The following is a 23,316-nucleotide window of genomic DNA, read 5'->3' as shown; positions in this document are numbered from 1 at the left end:
TTTATCCTCTACCCTGTGCTCATAGCCTCCTGGGAAATGAAGAGGGTCCAGAGGCCTATGAGTTACAGATCTGTGTGAAGGATTACTGCTTTGCCCGGGAGGATCGTGTGATAGGACTGGCAGTGATGCCCCTGAGGGATGTGGCAGCCAAGGGCAGCTGTGCCTGCTGGTGCCCACTGGGCCGGAAGATCCACATGGATGAGACAGGCATGACCATTCTCCGGATTCTGTCTCAGAGGAGCAATGATGAGGTCGCTCGAGAGTTCGTCAAGCTCAAATCAGAGTCTCGCTCCACAGAAGAAGGGAGTTGAACAGCTTTGGCTTATGTGCCATCCACACAACACCAGCTGCACAGATTAGTCAGGGAGAGTTAGCTGTGTAGCCAGCATAGAGTCCCTGTAGTCTAAATGCTGACTCTCCCAGTTAAGGATGTTTAAGGAGAATCTTGGGGTAGTAAGACTGTGACTTTTCAGAGAAAAGTCATGAACCCCCAGCCAGTAGGTCTGTGGTGCTAGAAGCTGGGCTGTGGAGCTACTTCCTGGAGAGATTTTTCCATAAATAGAGAGGGACAGACATTTCCAAGAATGTCAGCTATTCTTGGTAGACGACTGTCCATTCCATCTCCCACTTCTACCCGTCTCTAAACCACACTTTGTCCAGTTAGATGCTTACATGCTTATCATTAGAAGATGTTTAGAAGGCCTAGAACTTGTACCTGGCTGACCTACTGATATTCCTGAGCTCCGAGGTCCATATCAGAGATTAGCCAGAGCAGAAATGCACAGACTGGAATTGACTGTCACTTGAGCAGCAGAACTGGTTTATGTGGATCCAGTGAGAACAAGGCTTGGGAGCTGAACAAGATAAATTCTGTAAAGGAGTTGACTAATTTCCTTAGTTCAGACTATCTGTCATGAGTCAAAGAAGGTTCACATGGTGCTTTGGAGCCCTGAGCAGAATAGTTCTTTGGAATCCAGGCACCAGGGGTCTCACCTGCCTAGAGCACTCCCAGCCCCCTGCTCCTGTCAGCAGGGAGTGATACCTAGAACACACACACAATTCTTATATCATAGACTTGAGGGCTAACTAAGGATCCAAGGATATTTTCTTGAGTAGTCCCTGAACAAAGCCAAAAATCATGGAAAACTACCTAGAAAGAGCTGTCCTCACCTATGGTCACAACCTTCTGGCTGTCCTCCTTGAAGAAAACATCTAGTCCTTGGCCTTCCTCCTTCTCTTTGAGGCCAGCTGCTGTTCCCCTTGGATTGGTCAAGCATAAAGGAGGAGCTTGGACTCTCATTCCTCTGGATGAGCTGGATGGAGGGTAACCTCAGCACTCGCTGGAAGGTCAGGGACAGACTTTCAGAGGGTCAGATGAGTTTCCTGGACCCTTGCTCAGAGAAGTGACTTGTTCCTTGGATTTCCTGCTAGTAGCCTCCTGAAATTGCTGAGGACTCAACATTGTACAACAGCCAACACATGAAACAAACCAAGCATTTTTGCTTTTTTTAACTATTATATGTGCCATTGTTACAGGAAATTATAGGCTAGACTGTAATAAAATATCTTATAGCAGCTTTTGGGGTCTGGAATTCTGTAAAGATGTGGAAAATCATAAAATAAGTGTCATATTTAATGATAGCTTTTGGATCCACAGCCCCTGGCTATAACCCCCACCTCCTTATAGCCAAGTGGTGGGACCTGAAGTTGTTCTGAATGAGCACTGATTTAGCAGTCATTAGGCTGAATCATTTTGGTTTGGACTGAGACAACCAGTCTGATAACAGTCTTGTGACCTAGGACATCAGCTTCCTGCAAAAGGTCCAGAAGGGAAGGAGATGACATGTGCCGTAGAAAGCAGCCCATGCTTCCTCCTTCCTTGTCTAGAGTCAGTAGGACAGACCACAGCTGTGAAACAAGGCAGAGGTCTGTTGAGAGATGCAGAACGTAGCATAGTGCTGAGGCTACAGCACAGGTTAGCCTTCTCAGCTCTTTTCAAGGAAGATAAGCTATGGTAGCAAAATTAGTGAGGCCTCCTGAAATCAGAAAAGATGACACAAGAAATGTAGGCCTCACATACTCACATACTCCTTCAGACTGCTGTCACCACCTGTGACAAGAAACTAACCCATTTCCATTGCTTGATAAATAGGCCCTTTCTGTTCAGTTGCCAAGGCATTTTCAAGCTTCTTTCTTCTTCTCACCCCCTCCTAAAGCTGCTACCTTCTGTCATTTCTGCATCAAAACTGCCCCTAGGGGCTGGGCAGGGGAGCTCACACGTTGAACCCAACAATTGGACTATAGAGGCCTTTGGATTGTTGTTTGAATCTTAGATGGTCTTTTAATAAAAAACCCGGTACCAGATATTGGGGTGAAAGCCGAAAGATCAGAGAACTAGAACAGCCAGCCTCTAGTTCTTACCTCTATGAAATGTTCAGTCTAAAGATGTTCCTCACACCTTCTATACCTTTCTCTGCCCTGCCATATTACTTCCTGGGATTAAAGGCATGTGTGTTTCCCAAGCAAAGGCGTGAGATCTCAAATGCTGGGATTAAAGGTGTGTGCCACCTCTGCCTGGCTCTGTTTCTCTCCTATACTGGATCAATCTCATATAGCCCAGTGTGGCCTTGAACTCACAGAGATCCAGACGGATCTCTGCCTCCTGAGTGCTAGGATTAAAGGTGTGTGCCACCACTGCCTGACCTCTATGTCTAATCTAGTGGCTGGCTCTGTCTTCTGATCCTTTATTAGGGTGTATATATATATATATATATATATATATATATATATATATATATATATATATATCTCCAATAGGTAGATTTGATCTATGTATAGAGTTCCAGGCCAGCCTTGGCTACAGTTAGACCATATCTGAAGATGAAATGCCTCCATGAGTCTACTATCTAAGTCCCACTACCACTAGTTGTTAAGGGTCTTGATTGGGTTCATTTTCTCTGCCAGTTAAAGAATTAAAAGACAGGGAACAAACATTGACTGTGACAGGTAGCTGTTGAGAAATCGCAAACACAGCAAACAGGAGCAGATGGATCGAGCAGTCGAAAGAAGGCCTTTTACTTGGAGTGAGAAAACACTCCCATACAGCAGGTACACACAGAGAAAAGACCCTCTGCAAAGCAGAAGCCCAGCTTCTTGAGGGCTGGAAACCTGTAAACTGTGAAGTGTGGGGGTCTCCCTTCCCTAATTTAGGGTTAGTGAGTTGGAAGAAAGACAGGAGGACTGCTGATACACCCACAGCTGTTATATGAGCCTGTCCTGATCTGCCTTGAACTTGTTGGGCCACTCCATCAGCAGGGGCCCCCTTGGCAGGAGGGTAAAAAGCCAGCAAAGCTTTTTTTTTTTTTTTTTTTTTTTTTAGCTGGCAGCCTTTTGTCTGAGATCAGGAGGGTGAAGAAGCAGCCAGCCATCTTGGAAGTTCATCTTTATTACGTGGTCCTTGGCCCCCCTCATCTGTTTGCGTATCAGGGACTCTGCCCAACTCCTAGTCCCTCATAGTGGTTTCTATTTCCCCTCCTCTGGATCACTGATGAACCCTGTCTCTGCCCCTCCCTCTTCTCTTTTTAAAAAGTATTTGAAGTTTTATTGTTTTGTGTGTAGGAATGTGTTTGCCTGCGTGTATGTATGCTTGTGTACCACCTGGGGGCCTGGTGCCCACCGAGGTCAGAAGAAGGCATCCAGTTCCAGTGTCGGATGGCTGTCCTGATCTGCCTTGAACTTGTTGGGCCACTCCATCAGCAGGGGCCCCCTTGGCAGGAGGGTAAAAAGTCAGCAAAGCTTTTTTTTTTTAAGCTGGCAGCCTTTTGTCTGAGATCAGGAGGGTGAAGAAGCAGCCAGCCATCTTGGAAGTTCACCATCTTTATTACGTGGTCATTGGCCCCCCTCATCTGTTTGCGTATCAGGGAGCCAGTGCTCACCCATGGCTTCTAAACTGAAACTTTAGACCCTCCAAGAGGACACACCAGCTACATACCTGCACACATAATCCTGCAGCTATCTGTCTGAATTATTGCCCTGACATGCTTGTGCCCCTCAGTGCCCTTTTACATTTTGTGTCCTTGTTGGAATGTCAGGCATTCCTTTCCCCTGCACTTATCCTGTCACCTCTGGGAAGCTGTGGGGACCCAACCACCTCAGGACAGCACTCTCCATTGTTACTCTGTCTCCCCTGATCAGTGTGTAGTCCGCCCCTGGAAGGATCTAAGGATTTCATCTCTGGCCATTTCACTTCAATTCCAGAATTTGATCTTCAGGCTGCTTAAACAGTCACGGGGTCAGGGGCAGGGTCTGAGTTCCGCAGAAATGGGCGTGGCTGGAGATGGGCGCGTGGCAGCGCGGGGTGGGGGTGGGGGTCCTGCTCTGGGCGGAAGCTGTGCCTCTGTGGCACCTGCGCAGAAAGATGCGTTAAGATGGAGGTTGCTGGAGTAGACGGCTTTGAGGAGACGGTAAGCAGGGGGCGCCCAAGGAGAAGTTAAGGCTTTCTTCCTGACAACATTGCGTGGAGGCCTTAACTTTAACGACCCGGTGGTCATTCATCTTCCTTCCTTGAGTACTCTTGTTAATACTTGCCAAGATCACCGCTCTGTCAGTACCCCTCAAATATACAAGTTTACCCAGCGCTCCCAGAGCTGTGTGCAGATACTTCCAAAGAAGTCTTTATCCTCCCGTCCCATAAATCCCAAAGGGAACACATTTGTCCACTTATTCCATAAAGCAGGTTAACCCTCTCCCCCAGCATACCATATTCCTGTTAACTATGGGAGTTTGTTCATTTTCCCAAGACAGTTAAGATTCTCCTACATTTGCTGTCATTCTCTTCCTTTTAATTTCTACCCGGAAGGAAAAATCAAACTATCTACCACGAACAAGCTTTCTAATGTTAATAAGTAGCTAGCTAGCTATTTATTTATTTTTCTGAGGAACTACTAGCATAGACATTGTTTGCTTTGAGACAGGGTCTTGCTGGATAGCCCTAAATGGCTTGCAACTCACTGTATAGACCAGACTTGGAACTTGTAGTGATCCTCCTGCCTCTGCCTCCTGGCTGCTAGGATTACATGTATAAATTGCCACACCCAGCAGTCACTAAAACTTTTTTCAGCTATTACTTCTGAGACTGAGGCAGGAGAATCAAAGGTTCAAGACCAGCCTGGGCTACATGAGAGCCCTCTCAAAAGTAAAAACAACACTTTTTAAAGTTTTAAAATATACATTTGCAGGTTCTTGAAATTTGAAAGACTTGTTAGTTGAGCTCACATTCCCATAAAGCAAGTGGTTAAAGGTAAGAAACATCATTAAAATAGTCTTAACACTTCACCACACACTTCACTTCTTGTTTTCTTATCCTGGGCTGTACATCTAGGAGGCATTTGAGTATATGACTCTTGGTTTAGAGCTTGGAGTCATTTTCTTAGCTGATATTTAAGCTCCTAATGAAAGCTGAAATCCAAATGGTATGTGCGTTAAAGTTAACTTCAGCTCCTGTGCTCTGATTGTACCAGAGGACATCCTGGGAGTTAGAACCAAGGGTGAAATCCACACCAAAACAGTTTGGACTCATCCATGTACAATTCCTCGTTGATAGAGCAGGGTAAAGATAAGGTATTATTTTTCTCTCTTGTAAATACCTGGTCACAAAAGGACCTGGCTCTAATCTATCCCTATAGTAAAGTCTCAAATAGTCTGACTCCAAGCAAGGGGTGTAGCACAATGGTAGATCACTTACCTACCATCTGCAAGGAACTAGAATTAAGGATCAAAAGTGCTGACCCTTTTACTCAAGAACACACAATGGTAACCCTTTGTCTGGGAAATAAAGGTCTTCAGGCTGAGTCTAATCACACAGAACAAAACACACCTTCACTAGTGGATATGTTAAGAATTTATACCATATTCTATGTATAGAAATACAGTTTACATGTTAAACAATACTTCAATAGGATGAGTTGATAAGTTTTTTTTTAATTTTTTTTATGTCTATGGATATTTTGATTGCATGTTTGTGCACCAATTATATGGGTGCCCTTGGAAGACAGAAGAGGGCATCAGATCCCCTGGACTGGAGTTAGAGCTGCCATGTAGGTGCTGGGGATCTAACACCACTGGGCCAGTGCTATTAACCACTGAGCCATCTCTCCAGCCCCTTGATACAATTTTAAACAAAAGAAAAATAGGAAAACTTTCAGGTTAGAAGATCTGACCTAGTGGGTTTTAAAGGACAGAATACACGTGTGACGTACCTGTTCACTGAATATTTCCCACGTGATCTTCCCAGACCCAGAAGCAGAAAGGCAGAGTTGAAAAGGCAACATAGAATGCAAAGAAGCAGGAATCAGAAGACATAAGCATGGGTCTCTGGTGCACGCTATTCAGGACCCTGGCCTTTACATAACAGTTTGCTACAGCTGTTATTTGGACTGGTAATTCCTTCCGTATCTAACTCAGAGGGGTGAAATGGACTCATGTATGTAAGAGCACACTGAAAACTATACATTTTCTCTGTCTGATGATCAATTCACTTTTAAGGAATTTGTCTTGCTTAGTCCCAGGTCCAAGAAAAATATATTTGTTGGACAATTACTATATGTCTCCTATTATCTAGGCACAGACCCTAGCACTGAATAAGAGACAAGTAACCGCTATACATTTAGGGGTGGTCATCAGCACATTGATTACCTACTAAGTATCCAGTGCAGACTCAACACCATATTGAAGTAGCAGGAAGAATCTAAGTTCTAGACTTAACTCTGCTGCTGTATAACTATGAAAAGGACTCTTGTGTGTCGACCCGGATGTCCTCCTCTGTGAATTAAGGAGGTAAGGTGACCTCAGATGTTCTTTCAGTTGAACTTCCCTAACTTAATGAATGTGTTGTCTTCCTAGGATGTCCCTGTTGAAAACGCTGGTCAGTCAGAGAGCCATAGGACAGGTACTAAAGTCACAGTAGATTCAGCAACAATAGTTACAGAGTTGCCCTGTTCTGTAGTAGAGGCTCAGAGGGACTTCCTGGAAGGAAGACTAGGCAGGCTGGGAAGGATGGAGACTTTGGAGTAGAAAAAAGGGAGGAGACTCTTGCAGGTACTGGAAATTGATGGAAGTTCAAAGGAGTAGAGCATTCATCTTTTTATCCTATTTTTTTAAAGACTATAAAATTTTAGCTATGTGTGTGGGTTGTGCACTTGAGTGCCAGTGCCCACTGAAGCCAGAAGTGTCAGATCCCCTCAAGTTCCTGCAGTGGTGCAGAGGAATAAATGCCCTAACGTTTCCCATGCCGTTCAGTTGCCAGCTAGTACTTTTCACTGGTAAGACCTAAATGGCAGTCTACAGTTGAGAGAGTATGGGGGAAATAGTCCATAGAATTCAGCTTCCCAGACCAAGACAGATAAGTTGGAGGATGGGAAAGGAAATAGCAAGCAACATTTTCTCCAGGAACAAATCACCAAATAGTGTAGTGTTCCCTATGTTAAAATTCTATAAGGTTCTGTCTCCTTATCTGTATATGAGGATGCTGGTGCCTTTGTTGAAGAGTGATTGTGAAGATTCTGTGATGTATATAAAAGTACCCAGCACGGAGCCCTGATACCCCGGATGACCACTTTATATTAGGTCCTTTCCTACATGACAAAATAGCTCCTTCTCTCGCCAAGGTCTCAAAGTGCAGAGGAACTGACTGAAGGGGAAGATAAAGTACATCCCCTGGGGTCTGTTGCACATTATAATGACCTGCTTTTAATGGGAGAAAGCTGAGAAATCATTGAAAAGTTCTACCGGAGCCTTAACTTCTGACATCAGGGGTTTTCAATCATTCACTAGGGAGTCAACTGGTTTTTCATTCAGTGAGCCTTGATCACTTTTAAATTATTGAGTTATTGGGTTCCTTTTGTCTCTTATGAGGAAGTATGTATTAATGGTCCTCAGCTTTGAATACACTTTGGAATCACTTGATATTGGATAATACTGATGCTTTGAATCCACTATTTTGATTTGATTAATCTTGGCTGCATGCTTAATTTGAGATTTTTTTTTTCCATCATGAACTGGATACTGCATGTGCCTATAATTCTAGCTATTCAGCAGGCTGAGGCAGAAGATTGTGAGTTCAAGACCATGGTGCAGCATAATGAAACCAAGTCTCAAAAACAAAATGAAAGGGGCTGGGGAGACAGCTCAGCAGATAAGTACACTTGCTGCTGTTCCAGAGGACCCAAGCCCAGTTCCCAGCAACCACAATCTTCTGTAACTCCAGCTTCAGGAAATCTGATACCCTCTTCTGGCCTCCACAGCCACCTGCATTCAAGTACACTTACTCCCACACAAACACAGGCACATAAATTTAAAATAAAAAGCAAGATGACTGCATAAAGCACTGAGTAAAGTGTCCATCACACTAAATTTTTGATGAATGGTAGATGTTATAGCATCAGGATGCCAGCGAACTGATGACAAGCAGTTTTTGTTTCATTCTTAGGTGGTGTTTCTCTGAGATGAAATACATAACAGTGTTTATTTCAGGTAAGTACTCTGCTCACATCAGTTGAGGTAGAGTTCATCAAGCACTACTGGAATTTACCTGGTCCTGCGCTCTACCATGCTCCACGCACACAACTTGTGCTTTCTGGACATTTGTTTTTGTTTTTTGTTTGTTTCATTTTTTTTGAGACCGGTTTCTCTGTAGCTTTGCGCCTGTCCTGGAATTCGCTCTGTAGACCAGGCTGGCCTTGAACTCACAGAGATCTCTCTGCCTCTGCCTCCGGAGTGCTGGGATTAAAGGTGTGGGCCACCACCACATTTGTAAAGCATTGAATGGATGTCTTCCTAGAAGCACCTTACAAATTGTGATCTGCATTGACTGAAGATGTAGCAGCTCAGTGACAGGAGGCCTGTCCAGCATGCGCAATGCCCTGGGTTCGACCACCACGTGACCAGAATGGGGGGGAAATTATATAGCTTGCTGGGTGTGGTGGCACAGCTGTAAACCCAGAACTTGGGAGATGGAGGAAGGATGATCAAGAATCCAAGACCAGCCTGGGTACATAGTGAGTTCTAGACCAGCTTCAGCTACAGGAGACCTTGTCTTAAAAAAAAAAAAAAAAAAAAAAAAAAAAAAAAAAAAAAAGCACTGCAAAAATAGAACTTCAAGAAACTTGGCTGGGATTCAAACTTCATTTGCCTCTGACCTTGCCTGAAACTACTTTTGCTACAGAGTCGAGAGGGGAAAAAATTGCAAAATTGAACTTGAGGTTATTATTGAGTTTGTACATGAGAGTAGTGTTTAAGTGTTATTTTTAGAGGTCAGTAAAAGCAACTTTTTAACTAAAGAGTTGAAACAGATGGATAAGTAATTTGATTCTGAAGATTTGCAAACAGAAAGCCATGCTATGATAACCTTGGTGGAAAGATCTTTCACAAGGCTTAAGGTGAGTTTGTTTCTAATCTTTGAGCCTTTAAGGGAGACAGGAGTAATCCAACAGACTATTGTTAAATGTATAATTGAGGTCACTGGACCATCTCTTGCTTAGACAGTGTGTGTCTGGAGAAGCCCAGCTATTTGGCCCTTTGTTGAATTGAAAGAGGAGGGGAGAATATAAGAGAAGTTACTGGAAATCTCTGAGTGACACCATGCTGGAGAAGAGAAATTCCTGAAAGAGTTTGACGATGGATAACGTGGAGTTGAGTGCATTTGAGAATTAGGGCAAACAGGAAAGCTAGGATGTTCAAGATTAGTGCTAGAGAAAAGTAAAGTGCTCATGGTTTGCTGTTTGGTTGTCTGTCCACATAATCGGTAGATGGAGTGGCTGGATATTAGGTCTCAGGAGCATAACCCTGAAGCATAATTCTTACACCAGTGGCCACACTATCTCCTGCTGGAAGATGACCATGGAGAAGACAGACTGAACACTGTATCAAGTACCACGTTCAAGAGATAGGAGCTTGTTTGTTTCAGTTCTGGCCAGCCAGGAAGAACTCAAGATCAATTTAGGCAAATCCTGTTATTGGCCCTTTCTAGCCTTCCATGTTTCGTAAGAGTCTGGAGAAGGTGTATGCATAAAGGAATTCATAAGCAGAGCTGGCTGAAAATACCGAAGTTGTCTGGAGAGATTTTTTCCACTGAAGCGTTTCAACAGGCTGGACATAAAGGGAGACTACGCAGGGTGGGAGGGTGAAGTAGCTAGCACCTTGTGCCCCTCTAATTCTGAAATTCTGTAATGTCCAGAGTCAGAGTGATCCTCGAAGGTTGCCAGAGATCCAGAATGACTCCTAGCCCAGGCATTCTTGGTCGATACAGAAGGCAATTCTGTGTTTTATTGAAACTCTGTGCATAGACCAAGCCGATATCAAACCCACAGAAATATCCTGCCTCTGTCTCCTGACTACAAGGATTAAAGGGGTATATTGCCATGCCCATTTGGAAGGCAATTCTGAATTTTTTTTAAAACCTGTGACCTATTTTTAATAAATATTTTTATTTTATAATTAATTTAATTTTACATATCAACCATGGATTCTCCTATCCTCCCTCCTCCCACCCCCCAGTCTTTCCCCCCAGTCCACCCCATTCCCACTTCCTCCAAGGCAAGGTCTCCCCAAGTGGAGCTCCAGGAGTCCAATCGGTGAGAGAGAGGAGGGATTATATGAGCAAGAGATATCAAGACCATGATTGGAAAAAACACAGGGGCAAATAGCGGAAACACCTGAGACCTATTTTAATTTAGACGTGCTCAGTTTGATTTCCTTGTGGACATTTGGAGACTGGGAACCTCACATGGGAGTGTCTTAGACCCATTAGAAATGTGCTGCTTTTTACTGTGAAGTACTATGTGAGGCCTAGAGTCCCCCAGGGTAGGAAGCTGGATTAAGTTAGTCACAGGAGTGCCTCACTCTATGGCTACCACATTTGTCCCTAATGAAGTAGGGCAGCTAAGGATAATGTGCCTTTGGATTGCTTTTAGCTGAGAGACACACAGGTCCCAGAGCTTATTTTCAGCATCGGGCAGATAACACGCTTGTATTCTTTGTAGCAATAGTCTTGATGAATTTATCAGCAGGAGACATCATGTAATGACTGTGTTTCAGGAAGGTTTTCCTTTGACTGGTATTTTAAATAAACCCACCTGTTGTTGGGGTTTTTTAGCTCTTTTGGGAGGCCCACCACCCAGCTCCCAAATAAATCACACACGGAGGCTTATTCTTACTTATAAATGCCCAGCCTTAGCAAAGTGTCGACTGACTCTGAAAAGTCTTGAAGATGTTCTTGCAGAATCATATGTCCAGCCAAAATTTAATTCTTTATGGAAGAATAAGGATATTACTCCATTAGCACAGTGATTTTGTGGTCATCTTTAACAAATGATACAATTAAATGTTTACCAAAGATTATTTAAAAATAAGCTTCTTTATGATTTATTCTCATAAATATTTGATTTGTATACCTATTTTATACACTTACATATTAGGATCATCTAAAATTTTTTTAGGTGAATAGGGGTCACACATAGTTAAGAGTATTTGTTGCTCTTCCAAAGAACCTGGATTTGACTTTAGCTCTCAGCACCCTTGACTTCCTACAACTCCAGATCTAGGGAATCCAGTTCCCTCTCTGACCTCTGGAAGACTGCACTCACATGGCATGTGAACACACACACACACACACACACACACACACACACACACACACCAATTTTAAAGTTTTAAAAATAATTTTATTATTATTTTTTTTACATCCTGACTGCAATTTTCCCCTCCCTCCTCTCCTCCCAGTTCCTCCCCCACACCTCCCCTCACCCCCCTAACGCATCCACTCCTCCTCCCTTTCTATTCAGAAAAGGGTAGACCTCCCTTGGATATCAACAAAACATGGCATATCAAGTTGCAGTAAGACTATGCACCGCCCCTCATATTAAGGCTGGACAAGGCAACCCAGTATGAGGGAGGTGTAGGGTCCCAAAAGCCCACAAAAGAGTCAAAGATAGAACCTGTTCTCACTGTTAGGAGTCCCACGAAAGGACCAAGCTTCACAACTACAACATACATGCAGAGGGCCTAGGGTCAGTCCCCTGCAGGCTCCCAGGTTGTCGGTTCAGTCTCTGTGAGCTCCTATGAGCCCAGGTTAGTTGATTCTGTGGATTTTCCTGTGATGTCCTTGACTCCTCTGGCTCCTACAATCCTTCCTTCCCCTCTTCCACAGGATTTCCTCAGCTCAGCCCAGTGTTTCACTATGGTCTCTGCCTCTGTTTCCATCAGTTGCTGGATGAAGCCTCTCTGATGACAGTTGGTCTAGACACCAATCTATGAGTATAGCAGAGTATCATTAGGCATCATTACAAGGATATTTTTTTAATGCCAGTCACGTTTGGTTCTATCCTAGGTCTCTGGGCTATCCAATCTCTCAGTCTTGGCACTCCAGGCAGTGTCAGGGTTAGCTCCCTTTCATGGCATGGGTCTCAGGCTGGACCAGTCATTGGTTGGCCACTCCCACAATTTCTGCACCACCTTTACCCCAGCACATCTTGTAGGTAAGAGGAATTGTTGGTCAAAAGTTATGTGGCTGGGTTGGTGTCCCAGTCCCTCTACTGGAAATGTTGCCTGGTTAGAGGGCATTGCGGTTCATCACTGAAGGAAGTCAGGACAGTAACTCAAACAGGGCAGGATCCCATAGACAGAAGCTGATGCAGAGGCCATGGAGGGGTGCTGTTTACTGCCTTGCTTCCCCTGGCTTGTTCAGCCTGCTTTCTTATAGAACCCAGGACCACCAGCCCAGGGATGTGGCATCCACAATGGGCTGGGCCCTCCCTCATTTATCAGTAATTGAGAAAATGCCTTAAAGCTGAATTTCAAGGAGGCATTCTGGAGGCAGAGGCAGATGGCTATCTGAGTTCAAGGCAACCTTGGGCAACACAAAACTGATCCAGTCTAAAAGAGAAACAGCCAGGCAGTGGTAGTACACATGCATTTAATCCCAGCACTAGGGAGGCTGAGACAGGAAGTGATATGGCTGGGCGGATAAAGGAATAGAAGGCGAGAGGAGACAGGAACTCGGGCTTTTTCAGGCTGAGGATTTCGTAGAGGTAAGCACTCTGGCAGCTGGATGCTCTGCTTCTCTGATCTTTCAGCTTTCACCCTGATACCTGACTCCAGGTTGTTATTATAAGACCAATTAGGATTTGTGCAACAGGGGGAACTAGGTGGAGTGGAGGGATGGGAGGCTGTGGTCAGGATATAGTGTATGAGAGAATAATAATAACAACAATAATAATACAGATAGATATAGATATAAGAAGCAGAAAATGACACCCAAAGCCAGGAGAAAATCTGTTCCTAGAAACAAACTTAGAAAAATAAAGAGAAAATAAGTAAAAAAGAGAGAAATATCTGTCAATTGAACAGTGAATAATTTTCCTTCAGTGCTTCAGAGTCATATCCAGTTGCAAAATGTGGTACCCCTCAATGTCATAGCAAACCAACCAAACTGTAAAGAGAACCCTTGAACCATCCTGCCCCCAAACATCTCTCTATAGACCTATTTATCTCATTTAATGGCGCTTCCATCCAAACCATTGACAACTCAGTTAACTTGAAGAGGTGTCCTATATAACCAACCAGTTCTCGTTGTCTTTATTTCCATAGCCTAAGGTTATCTGCTGCCGTTTCTCACCTAGACTCCTGCACAAACTCCCCAGTACTACAGTTTCCTTTCTCTTTTGTTCCCTTATCCCCTCCCCTAGTCCCTATTATAGGATGCAACCAGATGGTGTCCTTAGTACTTCCATCAGCTTTAACATTAATTTTTGTTGTCCTTTCAAGACAGGGTCTCACTGCGTAGGTCTTGCTGTCCTGGAACTCACTGTGTAGACCAGGCTGGCCTTGAACTCACAGAGATCTTCCTGCCTCTGCCTCCAGGTGCTGGGGTTAAAGGTGTGCACCACTATGCCCAGCAGCTTTTAATACTCTTGTCCTTGCTTCTCTATAGTGATATTTTATTGTGTTGGCCTCTCATCATAATCTCATAGTGAAGTCAAACTCCTGACTGATCTACAGTGCCCAGAGTGACCTGGTCTTTACTTCTCAAATCTGACTCTTGTTCTCGATGCTCTTGAGTTGCTGGCCCTCTTTCTCTGCACAGTCACATCAAGTTGTATTTTTTCTCAACAGGGTTTTTGCAGTTGCTGCTGATTTTCAGTTTGAAATGGTCTTTCAGATCTAAAAGCTATGCCCTTCTCATCATTCAGGCCTCATTTGAAGAACTCTGATCACCTTGTCACCACAGCTCGTTCCCTGGACCACTGCCCCATTATATATGTATGTATGTATGTATGTATATACATATATATATATTCTCATAAAGCATTTCTTAATAAATGTTATTAATTTCACCCGAACATCAGCTGCATTGTTGGCAGAAACTTTGTTAGATCTCCTTGTATTACTGATAATCTAGTAAGGAGCCTGGCCTGTTCGTTTGTTGGATGAATGTATAAGTAAATTCTACCTCCTCTCATACTGCTATCCTTAACATGGAGAGCTCACTGTGTTACCAACTGTAGTAATATCCTTTTCTGACTGTAGTAATATCCTTTTTTTAAAATTTGCATTACTGGGAATTAAACTTAGAGTTTTATATATACTAAGTAAGCCCTTTACAGATGAGCTATGTCCCTGGCCTTTTTAAAGTATTGCTTTGAGTCAGAGTCTCACTAAGTTGCTCAGACTCACCTTGATTTTGCTCACTAGATAGTCCAGGTTACCCTAACTCTCCAGCCTCAGCCTTCCAAGGAGCGAGGGCACAGGCTTCACTGCATGCTAAGCTTGCAGGGTCCTTCACTTGCTTCCTTTTTCTTGGAAATTTTCCTGATCTTCAACACATTGTTATGAAACTCTAGTTTTCTGGAATTTTCAAGTTCTTGGATATTAATGGTTACCTGTTAAAGCTCTTCAGTGACTTCCCATAGTATGTCATAAAGTGGGGTGGTACAGGTGGTTTCTTGAACTATTAAGGGACCTATGCAGGATGAGAGAAATAATTTTAGCCCTTTCCAAAGGGATTTTATGTTCCCCCTTGATTTCATGTTGTTCAAGTCTTAGATGGCCTTTTAATAAAAATCCAGAGCCAGATATTGGGGTAGAAACAGAGCAAGCAAGCCACAGCCACCTCACCTCGCCAATCCTCAGCCGTTCCTGTTTCCTCAGACTGAAAGCCTCTGCGTCCTCACCCGAAAGGGTCTCAGCTGAACTGCCTTAGTTCCTGTTTCCTCAGGCCTTATATACCTTTCTCTGCCCTGCCGTCACTTCCTGGGGTTAAAGGCATGTGTGCTTCTCAGTACGGGGATTAAGGGTGTGTGCCACCACTGCCTGGCCTCTATGTCTAACTAGTGGCTGGCTCTGTCCTCTGATCCTCTGGCAAGCTTTATTGGGGTGCACACTGTATCACCACAAGGTCATCCAAGGACAAATGGAGAAAGGAGAAAAGACAAAGCAGGAACACTGAGTGTTTTTCAAAGGAACTCCCTCCCTCCCTCCCTGCCTGCCTCCCTCCCCCCTCCCTGCCTGCCTCCTTCCCTCCCCCCTCCCTCCCTCCCTCCCTGCCTCCCTCCCTCCTTCCCTGACTCCCTCCCTCCCCCGTCCCTCCCTCCCCCCTCCCTGCCTGCCTCCCTCCCTCCCTCCCTCCCTGCCTCCCTGCCTCCCTCCCTCCTTCCCTGACTCCCTCCCTCCCCCGTCCCTCCCTCCCCCCTCCCTGCCTGCCTCCCCCGTCCCTGCCTGCCTGCCTCCCTCTCTCCTTCTCTCCCTCCCTCCCTCCTTCCCTGACTCCCTCCCTCCCCCGTCCCTGCCTGCCTCCCTCCCTGCCTCCCTCCCTCCCTGTCTCCCTCCCTCCCTCTCTCCCTCCCTCCCTCCCTCTCTCCCTCCCTGCCTGCCTCCCTCCCTGCCTCCCTCTCTCCCTGCCTCCCTCCCTCCCTCCCTGCCTGCCTCCCTCCCTGCCTCCCTCTCTCCCTGCCTCCCTCCCTCCCTCCCTGCCTGCCTCCCTCCCTCCCTGCCTCCCTCCCTCCCTGCCTCCCTCTCTCCCTCTCTCCCTCCCTCCCTGCCTCCCTCCCTGCCTGCCTCCCTCCCTGCCTGCCTGCCTCCCTCCCTCCCTCCCTTCCTCTCTCCCTCCCTCCCTCTCTTCCTCTCTCCCTCCCTCCCTGCCTCCCTCCCTGCCTGCCTCCCTCCCTCACTTCCTTCCTTCCTTGTTTCTTGCTTCCTTGCTCCCTGTTTTGTGGAACTGAGTATCAGACCCAGGGCCTCATTCACACTAGGCAAGTGCTGTAGATGTAATTCTAAACGGTCTTATTAAGTAAGAAACACAGAGCCAAATAAGGGGTTAAAAGCCCTGAGATCGAGCAGTAGCCAAGAGCTAAGACCACCTTATCTTACCACTCGCTACTGTCCTTCCCCTGAGAGAGAGACCTTCTTCCTGTGTCCTGTCTTTTTATTGCCTTTCTATTCTGCCTTCTCATTGGTTCTAAACCCAACCACATGACTTCCTCGTCACTGCCTGTCTATACAGACCTCCAGGTCTCTATGGTTGGTACTGAGATTAAAGTCATGCTTGCTGTGTCCTGTGTCCTTGAACACACTGAGACTCTGCCTGACATGTGATTGGATTAAGGGTGTGTGCTACCACTACCAGACTTCTGCTTAATGGCTTGCTCTTAGCTCTGATCCCCAGGCAACTTTATTAACATACAAATAAAATCACATTTCAGCACAAATAAAATATCACCATAAAGTGCTCTCCTACTGAGCTATACCACCGGAACCCTTGAAAAGGAGATTTCTATAAAAGGTTATGCTTGAGAGATCCAGCTGTGAGAAGCTGGGGCTGTCACTCAGTCAGTGATGGAGCATGCCTGGGATGTACAAGACTGTGAGATGGTCCCCAGCACCACAGAAGGAGAACTTGGATGAGGAAAACAAATATAAAGTGGCTCTGTCTAGTCTGGGGAGTAATAAAGATCAAAAGAGGAAAACGTTTTCTTTGTTGTAAAGGCAGACAAGGAATCCTTGTAGCCCACAGCTGCTTCTCAAAGCCTGCCTTGTAGACGGAGCAAATGGCTGTTGTGGAAGACTGAACTCGAAAATGGAGCTGCAGTTTCTTGCAAACCCCTCTGTCTCGGTTTGTGTTAGAAGACTGCTTCATGTTCACCTTCAGCCCTTGGCCTTAACCTTGCAATCAAACCAAGTTTACTGAGAAGTTATTAAAAGTCCATGAACCACCTTTGGGGAAACAGGTTGTGAATGAAGATTTTGAGACTCACTTTATTTCCCCCTATGTACAGGAAACAGAAATAAAAAAATTCCACAAGAGAATATGGAAAGTCCCCAAACCGGAGTGGATTAGAAATTGGGAACTGAAGTGCCAGACAGCACACATGTATAATTCCACACTGGAATGCTGAGATAGGAGGGTCATGAGTTGGAGGCCAGCCTGGTTTATATAGCAAGACCCTATCTCAGAGAAAATTTTGAAAAGAGAGTTAGAAGCATATCTGGTCATCTGTACTGGCAGTTTTTGTCAACTTAACTATAATCATCAGAAAGGGATCCTCAATTTAGAAAATGTCCCCATAAGATCTGGCTATAAGCAAGCTTGTAGGGCACTTTCTTAATTAGTGATTGATGCCAGAGGTCCCAGTCCATTGTGAGTGGTGCTACCTGGGGCTGGTGGTCCTGGGTGCTGTCTCTCCAGCCCTTAACATAAGAAAGCAGGCTGAGCAAGCCAGTAAGCAGCACCCCTCCATGGCCTCTGTATCAGCTCCTGCCTCCAGGTTCCTGTCCTCACTGCTCTTGATGATGAACTGTTACATGGAACTGTGAGTGAATAAACCCTCTCCTCCCCAAGTTGCTTGTGGTCATCACAGCAATAGTAATTCTAACTAAGATGTCATCTAAATGGCACTCCAACTATACCAATGAGTTTTAAAGTTCCTTAGTTTAGGGGGTCTTTGCTGTTAGAAGTTCTGACTGACATAAGAGCGGATAACTGTAACAAAGAAATGTAGAGTGCTGGTGGATTTCTTTTTGTTGTTGCTCTTGGTATATGTGCTTATGCTACATGAAATAAGTAAAGCATTTTTTGCTGAGATTCTTGGAGAGATTAGGATGGGAACCTTGATTTCTGGGGTACCTGGTGCTTCGTAGATAGGTAGGGTGTAATAGTTAAACCAGAGAAACTAGGCTGGGGAGACTTTATGGTTTCACACAATAATTCTAGGAAAATACAGCTCTTATTTCAGTCAACCAGTGACAGGCACATCTGCTTCTGTGAGAACCCTTTAGATTCTTAAAAGCACTCAAGCCTGCCAGGAGTGCTCATTTGCAGTCTCCTCTGCTGATGCTTTCGTGATGAAGAAAGAGCCTCTTCCCCCTAGACAGACTCACTCACTGAGAGCCTGTCTATCACAACACTCATGGCTCACTCTGTGATAAGAGTCACTGGTGGTGTGGGGACACAATAGCTCATTGCTGTGCTCCATTGTGTTTATATTTTATCTAGTCTTTAGACCGAGATAAATGCAAGCTTGGAGACCTGTCCTTAAAGGCTCTCTCCCATTTTTCTACTCAGTAACTTATTCAGTTGTTTGTGTGTAAATAAGAAAATGGAGGAGCACTGGTGGCACAGAGCTGCAGGGCGGCTGAGGTGAAGCTGGTCTGGAGTGCGGCCCAGTTGGAAGACTCTAGGCCAATGAGTCTTCGGTGTCTTCTTCCCATCCTTGAGTTTCAGGCCATCTTCGTTTCTATTTTACGACCTTCAGAGCAGGGGCTAGGCAGCTGGGGGCCTGTGAATCCAAGGTAGATCTTGGTTACTCATTTCTTCCTCTGGATTCTGAAGTCTAAATGAGAGAGCATGGTTCCTTTTTTGATTACTCAAAACATTTTTATGTGATGACTGCCCCCTATCTGTATTTAGTAATTAGAGGGAAAATGTTTACAGTGAAGTCTTAGCTAGTGTCTAGGTTCATGTCACTAGCAGCAGGTATCTGATGCATGCACGGCCTTCTGCTGTGTACTAGAAAGGGCACATCAGACAGATCAGAGGCACATTCAACAAAGCGGGCTGCCACGGTGACTGAAGGGTGAAGACACTTGCTGCCAAGCCTGACCACCTGAGTTCAATCCCTGACGTCCACTTGGGGGAAAGAGAAAACCAACTCCCACAGTATGTTCTCCGACCTCCACATGCATGGCATGGTGTACGCTCAGGCACACACACACTTCTATACATGTGAAAAAGTGTCAAAGTTCGACACAAGGAAAGCATGAGTGACACTCACAAGTTAGAGAAGACTGGAGAGATGCACCGGGTGAATACCATGTGAGATTCCAGACTAGCCCTGGAACCAGAAATATAGGGAAACGGGCGAAATGTAAGTCCACTGCAACCCCAGTTAACAGTTTCCTTCCAAGGTTCATTTCTTACTTTGTTAAGTGCTCTGTGGTTACATAAGGTTCTTACATAAGCACAAGGCACATAAAGAATGGATGGAAATTCTCTGTACTGTTTTTGCCATTCTTCCATAAGTTATCTCAAATAAGACCTTTTTAAAAACATAGTGACTGGATTGGCAAGATGGCTCAGCAGATAAAGACTGACAGCCTGAGTTCAGTCCGTGGAACCCACGTGGTGGGAGAGAGCTGAACTGTATGAGGCCTCTGACCTCCATGTAATGCACAATGGCATGCTTATACACACATGCACACACACATGCATATACACACACATGCATACACACACATGCATACTCACACATGCATACACACACAATAAAAATTTAAAAACCATAGCAACTCAGATTGGACCTATTCTTTGTTTTAAAGTTTCTTAAAAATTACTGCACTTCAGTTTTTTCATTTTCTGTTATATATTGAGTTGATGTAAAGTGTTGACAAATACGTAAGTTATAAAGAGTAATAACACAGGCATTGAACATAGGTAATTGAAGTCTTCTGTGTGTTCCATCCTATCCCCGCCCCCTCCATGAACTTGGTCCTGGATTTCCTGCTTTTTATATCCATACTTTTCCTTGTGTGTTTATCTTGATATATTTGACACATACCTCTAATAATATATTTTGCATGATATTTAAATTGGATAAGTAAAATAATAATTTTATATATTCTTTTGTAACTTGTTTCTTCCTAACTAGAGTCAATGAGTTTATCAGTTGATATATGTAACTGTGGTTTCCTCATTTTAATGCTATATTTATGAACATAAGTTACTTTTTTTCTTCTCATTTTATTTTATTTTATTTTTGAGACAGGGCCTGTGGTGGTTGAATGAGAATGTCCCCCAGAGGCTCAGATGTTGAATACTTGGTCCCCAGTTAGTGGAACTATTTGTGTAGTGTAGCAGGAATCTTAAAGGTACTTATTAATACAATCAAACCTGAGGCCAGTTATTGGGGTGAATGCTGGAAGATCAGAGAAGCAGAACAAGCCACAGCTACCTCGCCTCGCCAGTTCCTCAGCTGATCCTGTTTCCTCAGACTGGAAGCCTCTGAGTCTTTATCCAAATGAATCTCAGCTGAACTGCTTCTTGAAAGCCTGGAATGCTTAACCAGTTATAGTTCTTGGTCCTCACACCTTATATACCTTTCTGCTTTCTGCAGAAATCACTTTCTGGGATTAAAGGCTCACTTCCTGGGATTAAAGGCATGAGTCACCATGCCTGGCTGTTTCCAGTATGGCTTTAAACTCACAGAGATCCAGATGGATTTCTCCCTCCCAAGTGATAGGATTAAAGGCATGTGTGCCACCATTTTTTGGCCTCTATGTCTGTCTAATGGCTGTTCTGTTCTCTGACCCCAGATAAGTTTATTAGAGTGCACAATATTTTGGGGAACACAATACCACCACAGTGTAAGTTTAGGAGGCATGGCCTTGTTGGGAGAAGTGTGTCAATGTAGGTGGATTTTGAGAATTTAAAGACTTGCACCATTCACAGTTTGCTCTCGGCTTCCTACTTGTGGTTTAAGATGAAAGCCGTCAGCTTCCTGTTCCAGCTGCCATGCTTGCCTGTTGACACACTTCCCTGCTGTGGTTGTGATGGGCTCTCATCCCTCTGGAACCCAAAGCTCAAATAAACCTCTCCTTCTGTTAATTGCCTTGGTCACGGTGTTCATCACAGCTGTAGAAAAGTAACTAATATAAGGGCCCACTATAGTATAGCCCTGACTGGCCTGGGACTCTCAAACTCAGAGATCTGCCTGCCTATTTTCTGAGTGCTAGGGTAAATTACACACCACATACTTGGCCATAAGTTATTTCTTGATTCTACTCTTTAAAATCATCTGATGGCTTCCAGTTTTGTTGTTAGGAGCAGCTATTTCATCCATTGTTAAATGTGACGTAAGAGTTTTGCTAGAGTGTATGACTAGAAATGGACTTGCTGAGTTATAGGGTAAGTGGTTCATCAGCTTTTTAAAATAAGGCTGAATTATTTTTCCAGAGTGGTTGTCAAATTTTTGTTGTTGTTGTTTTGTTTTGAATTTCGGAATTGAGTCTAGAACGTCAAGCACAAAGAGGTGATGGTTAATTTTGTCAACTTACTAGGGTCTAAAATAACGTCTGGATATCCCTGTGAGGGAATATCTAGGTTAGGTTAATGAGGCAGTAAGACCTACCTTCAGTGTCAAGGGCACTACTCCCCAGGTTTAGGCCCAGGACTGAGTAACAAGGAGAAGCAAGCTAAACATGGCGGCATTCTCTGCTTCCCGACAGTGGCTGCAATGCCAGCCGTCTCCAGCTCCTGCCACCATGACTTGCATGGTGTACTGTGTGCTGGTACTGTGAGCCAAGCAGACTTCCTCCTTGGGCTGTTTTTATTACAGCAACAGGAAAGCCACACACCAGGCAGGTGCTTGCTCTACCACTGATCTGTGCCCTCGGTCCCCTTTTTACTTTTTTATTTTGAGACAGGGACCCACTAAGTTGCTCAGATTGACTTTGAGCCCACTGTGTAGGTCACTTGGGCTGGCCTTGAACTTCTAATCCTCTTGCTTTAGTTAGACTCCTAAGTAGCTGTAACTACAGGCCTGTGCCGTCAGATCTAGCACGGTGGTTCAGTTTCTAATACTACCAACAATAGCTATGTTACAGTTTCATTTTCTCCCTAACACAATATTTTCAGATGTAATTTTTCCTAATATGGTACATGTAAATTAAAAATTTTAAATGTTGTTATTGGTTGAGTAAATACTTTGTGCAAAGCACTATGGCATACAATTCCATTGTCTTACAGTTCAAACTCAGCCTCATAATGGAGACCAGTAATGTATTTTGTTTTTAATTATCACTAAGCATCTCTGACAAACTTATTCCTAAATTGCTTTCTCTGTTCTGCATCTATCAAATTTATTTCCTGATTTTTAAAAACCTTTCACATACAAAAAAATAGGCAGGAAATGGTTACTAGCAGTCATTAATTACTATCAGACTATATAATAAAACCCCGGTTTCTAGCTCCTGATCCACATTTTGTCCCATCTCTTCCCATTTCCCCCAGAATCCTGTCTTCCTTCCCCCCATCACATCCTCCCTCTTTTCTTCTAAATTTAGCAGCTTCAGTACCTTTCCCGCTTAGCCGCAGCGTAGTATGATGTGCACTCAGATTGGGTGAGTGCCTGGTTCCAGCTGAACGGTCAGGACTTAGGCCTCTGCAGGCTAATGCTTCATGACCTCCTCACAGTCCACCCACCCTGTGCTGCGGTGGGGCCAAAGCTGCCACATTTCCACAGCTGTGCAGACTTCAGACCGTCCCGTTATTTAGTTACAGAATTTTAGTTATGTGTATGCATGTATCATGTGTGTGTGTGCCTGTGGGTGGGTGCCTGCAGAGCCAGAAGAAGGCATTGTATCCCTGGAGCTGGAGTTGTAGGCAATTGGGAATCACCAGATATGGGTGCTAGGAACCAAACTCCAGTCCTGTGCCAGAGTGCAAGCTTTTAACTGCTGAACATCTAGCCTCATCCCTTTTAATACATTTACTTATTAATTCTCTCTCTCTCTCTCTCTCTCTGTGTGTGTGTGTGTGTGTGTGTGTGTGTGTGTGTGTGTGTGTGTGTGTGTACACGTGTGTGTAGAAGTCATAGAATGATGTTCAGGAGCTGGTTCTTTCAGGTCTTTCAAACTTCACAGCAAGAACCTTTACCTGCTGAGCCGTCTCACTGGCCCAGACTATCCTATTCTTTATTCTCCATTTCAGGAAGGCTACCATGGAGGTGTAGCATCCTGACTGAGAATGGCCCCATAGGCTTATATGTTTGAATG

The 23,316-nt window shown here is 44.5% G+C and overlaps 1 protein-coding gene and 1 long non-coding RNA gene across 16 annotated transcripts in view; one reads left to right on the top strand and one right to left on the bottom strand.

The window, feature by feature from the left end:
* The window catches only part of LOC128096280 (protein unc-13 homolog B), a 207,862-nt gene extending 206,287 nt beyond the window's left edge, over positions 1–1,575 (top strand). For all 12 annotated transcript variants that reach the window (XM_052715657.1, XM_052715656.1, XM_052715653.1 and 9 more), the window contains one exon: positions 26–1,575. In XM_052715657.1, coding sequence (XP_052571617.1) covers positions 26–311 — 286 coding nt within the window. In that variant the 3' untranslated portion in view covers positions 312–1,575. The remainder of the gene's footprint in view (positions 1–25) is intronic.
* Positions 1–23,316, bottom strand: part of LOC128096287 (uncharacterized) — a 164,709-nt gene that overhangs the window by 44,756 nt on the left and 96,637 nt on the right. For 2 of the 4 annotated variants that reach the window (XR_008213589.1, XR_008213590.1), the window contains 2 exons: positions 19,320–19,379; positions 16,360–18,824 (listed from right to left, as the gene is read on the bottom strand). The exons of 1 other annotated variant lie outside the window; for it this stretch is intronic. This is a non-coding gene — a long non-coding RNA (uncharacterized LOC128096287). Of the gene's footprint in view, positions 1–16,359; positions 18,825–19,319; positions 19,380–23,316 lie in introns of those variants that run through there. One more of the 4 variants, XR_008213588.1, reaches the window with a different exon arrangement.

Source organism: Peromyscus californicus, unplaced genomic scaffold (genome assembly GCF_007827085.1).
Source record: "Peromyscus californicus insignis strain IS unplaced genomic scaffold, ASM782708v3 Scaffold_5__1_contigs__length_169319896, whole genome shotgun sequence".
In the NCBI taxonomy this organism is placed as follows: Eukaryota; Metazoa; Chordata; class Mammalia; order Rodentia; family Cricetidae; genus Peromyscus; species Peromyscus californicus.
Note: the sequence above shows the minus strand (reverse complement) of the source record. Positions and strands in the feature narration are given on the sequence as shown.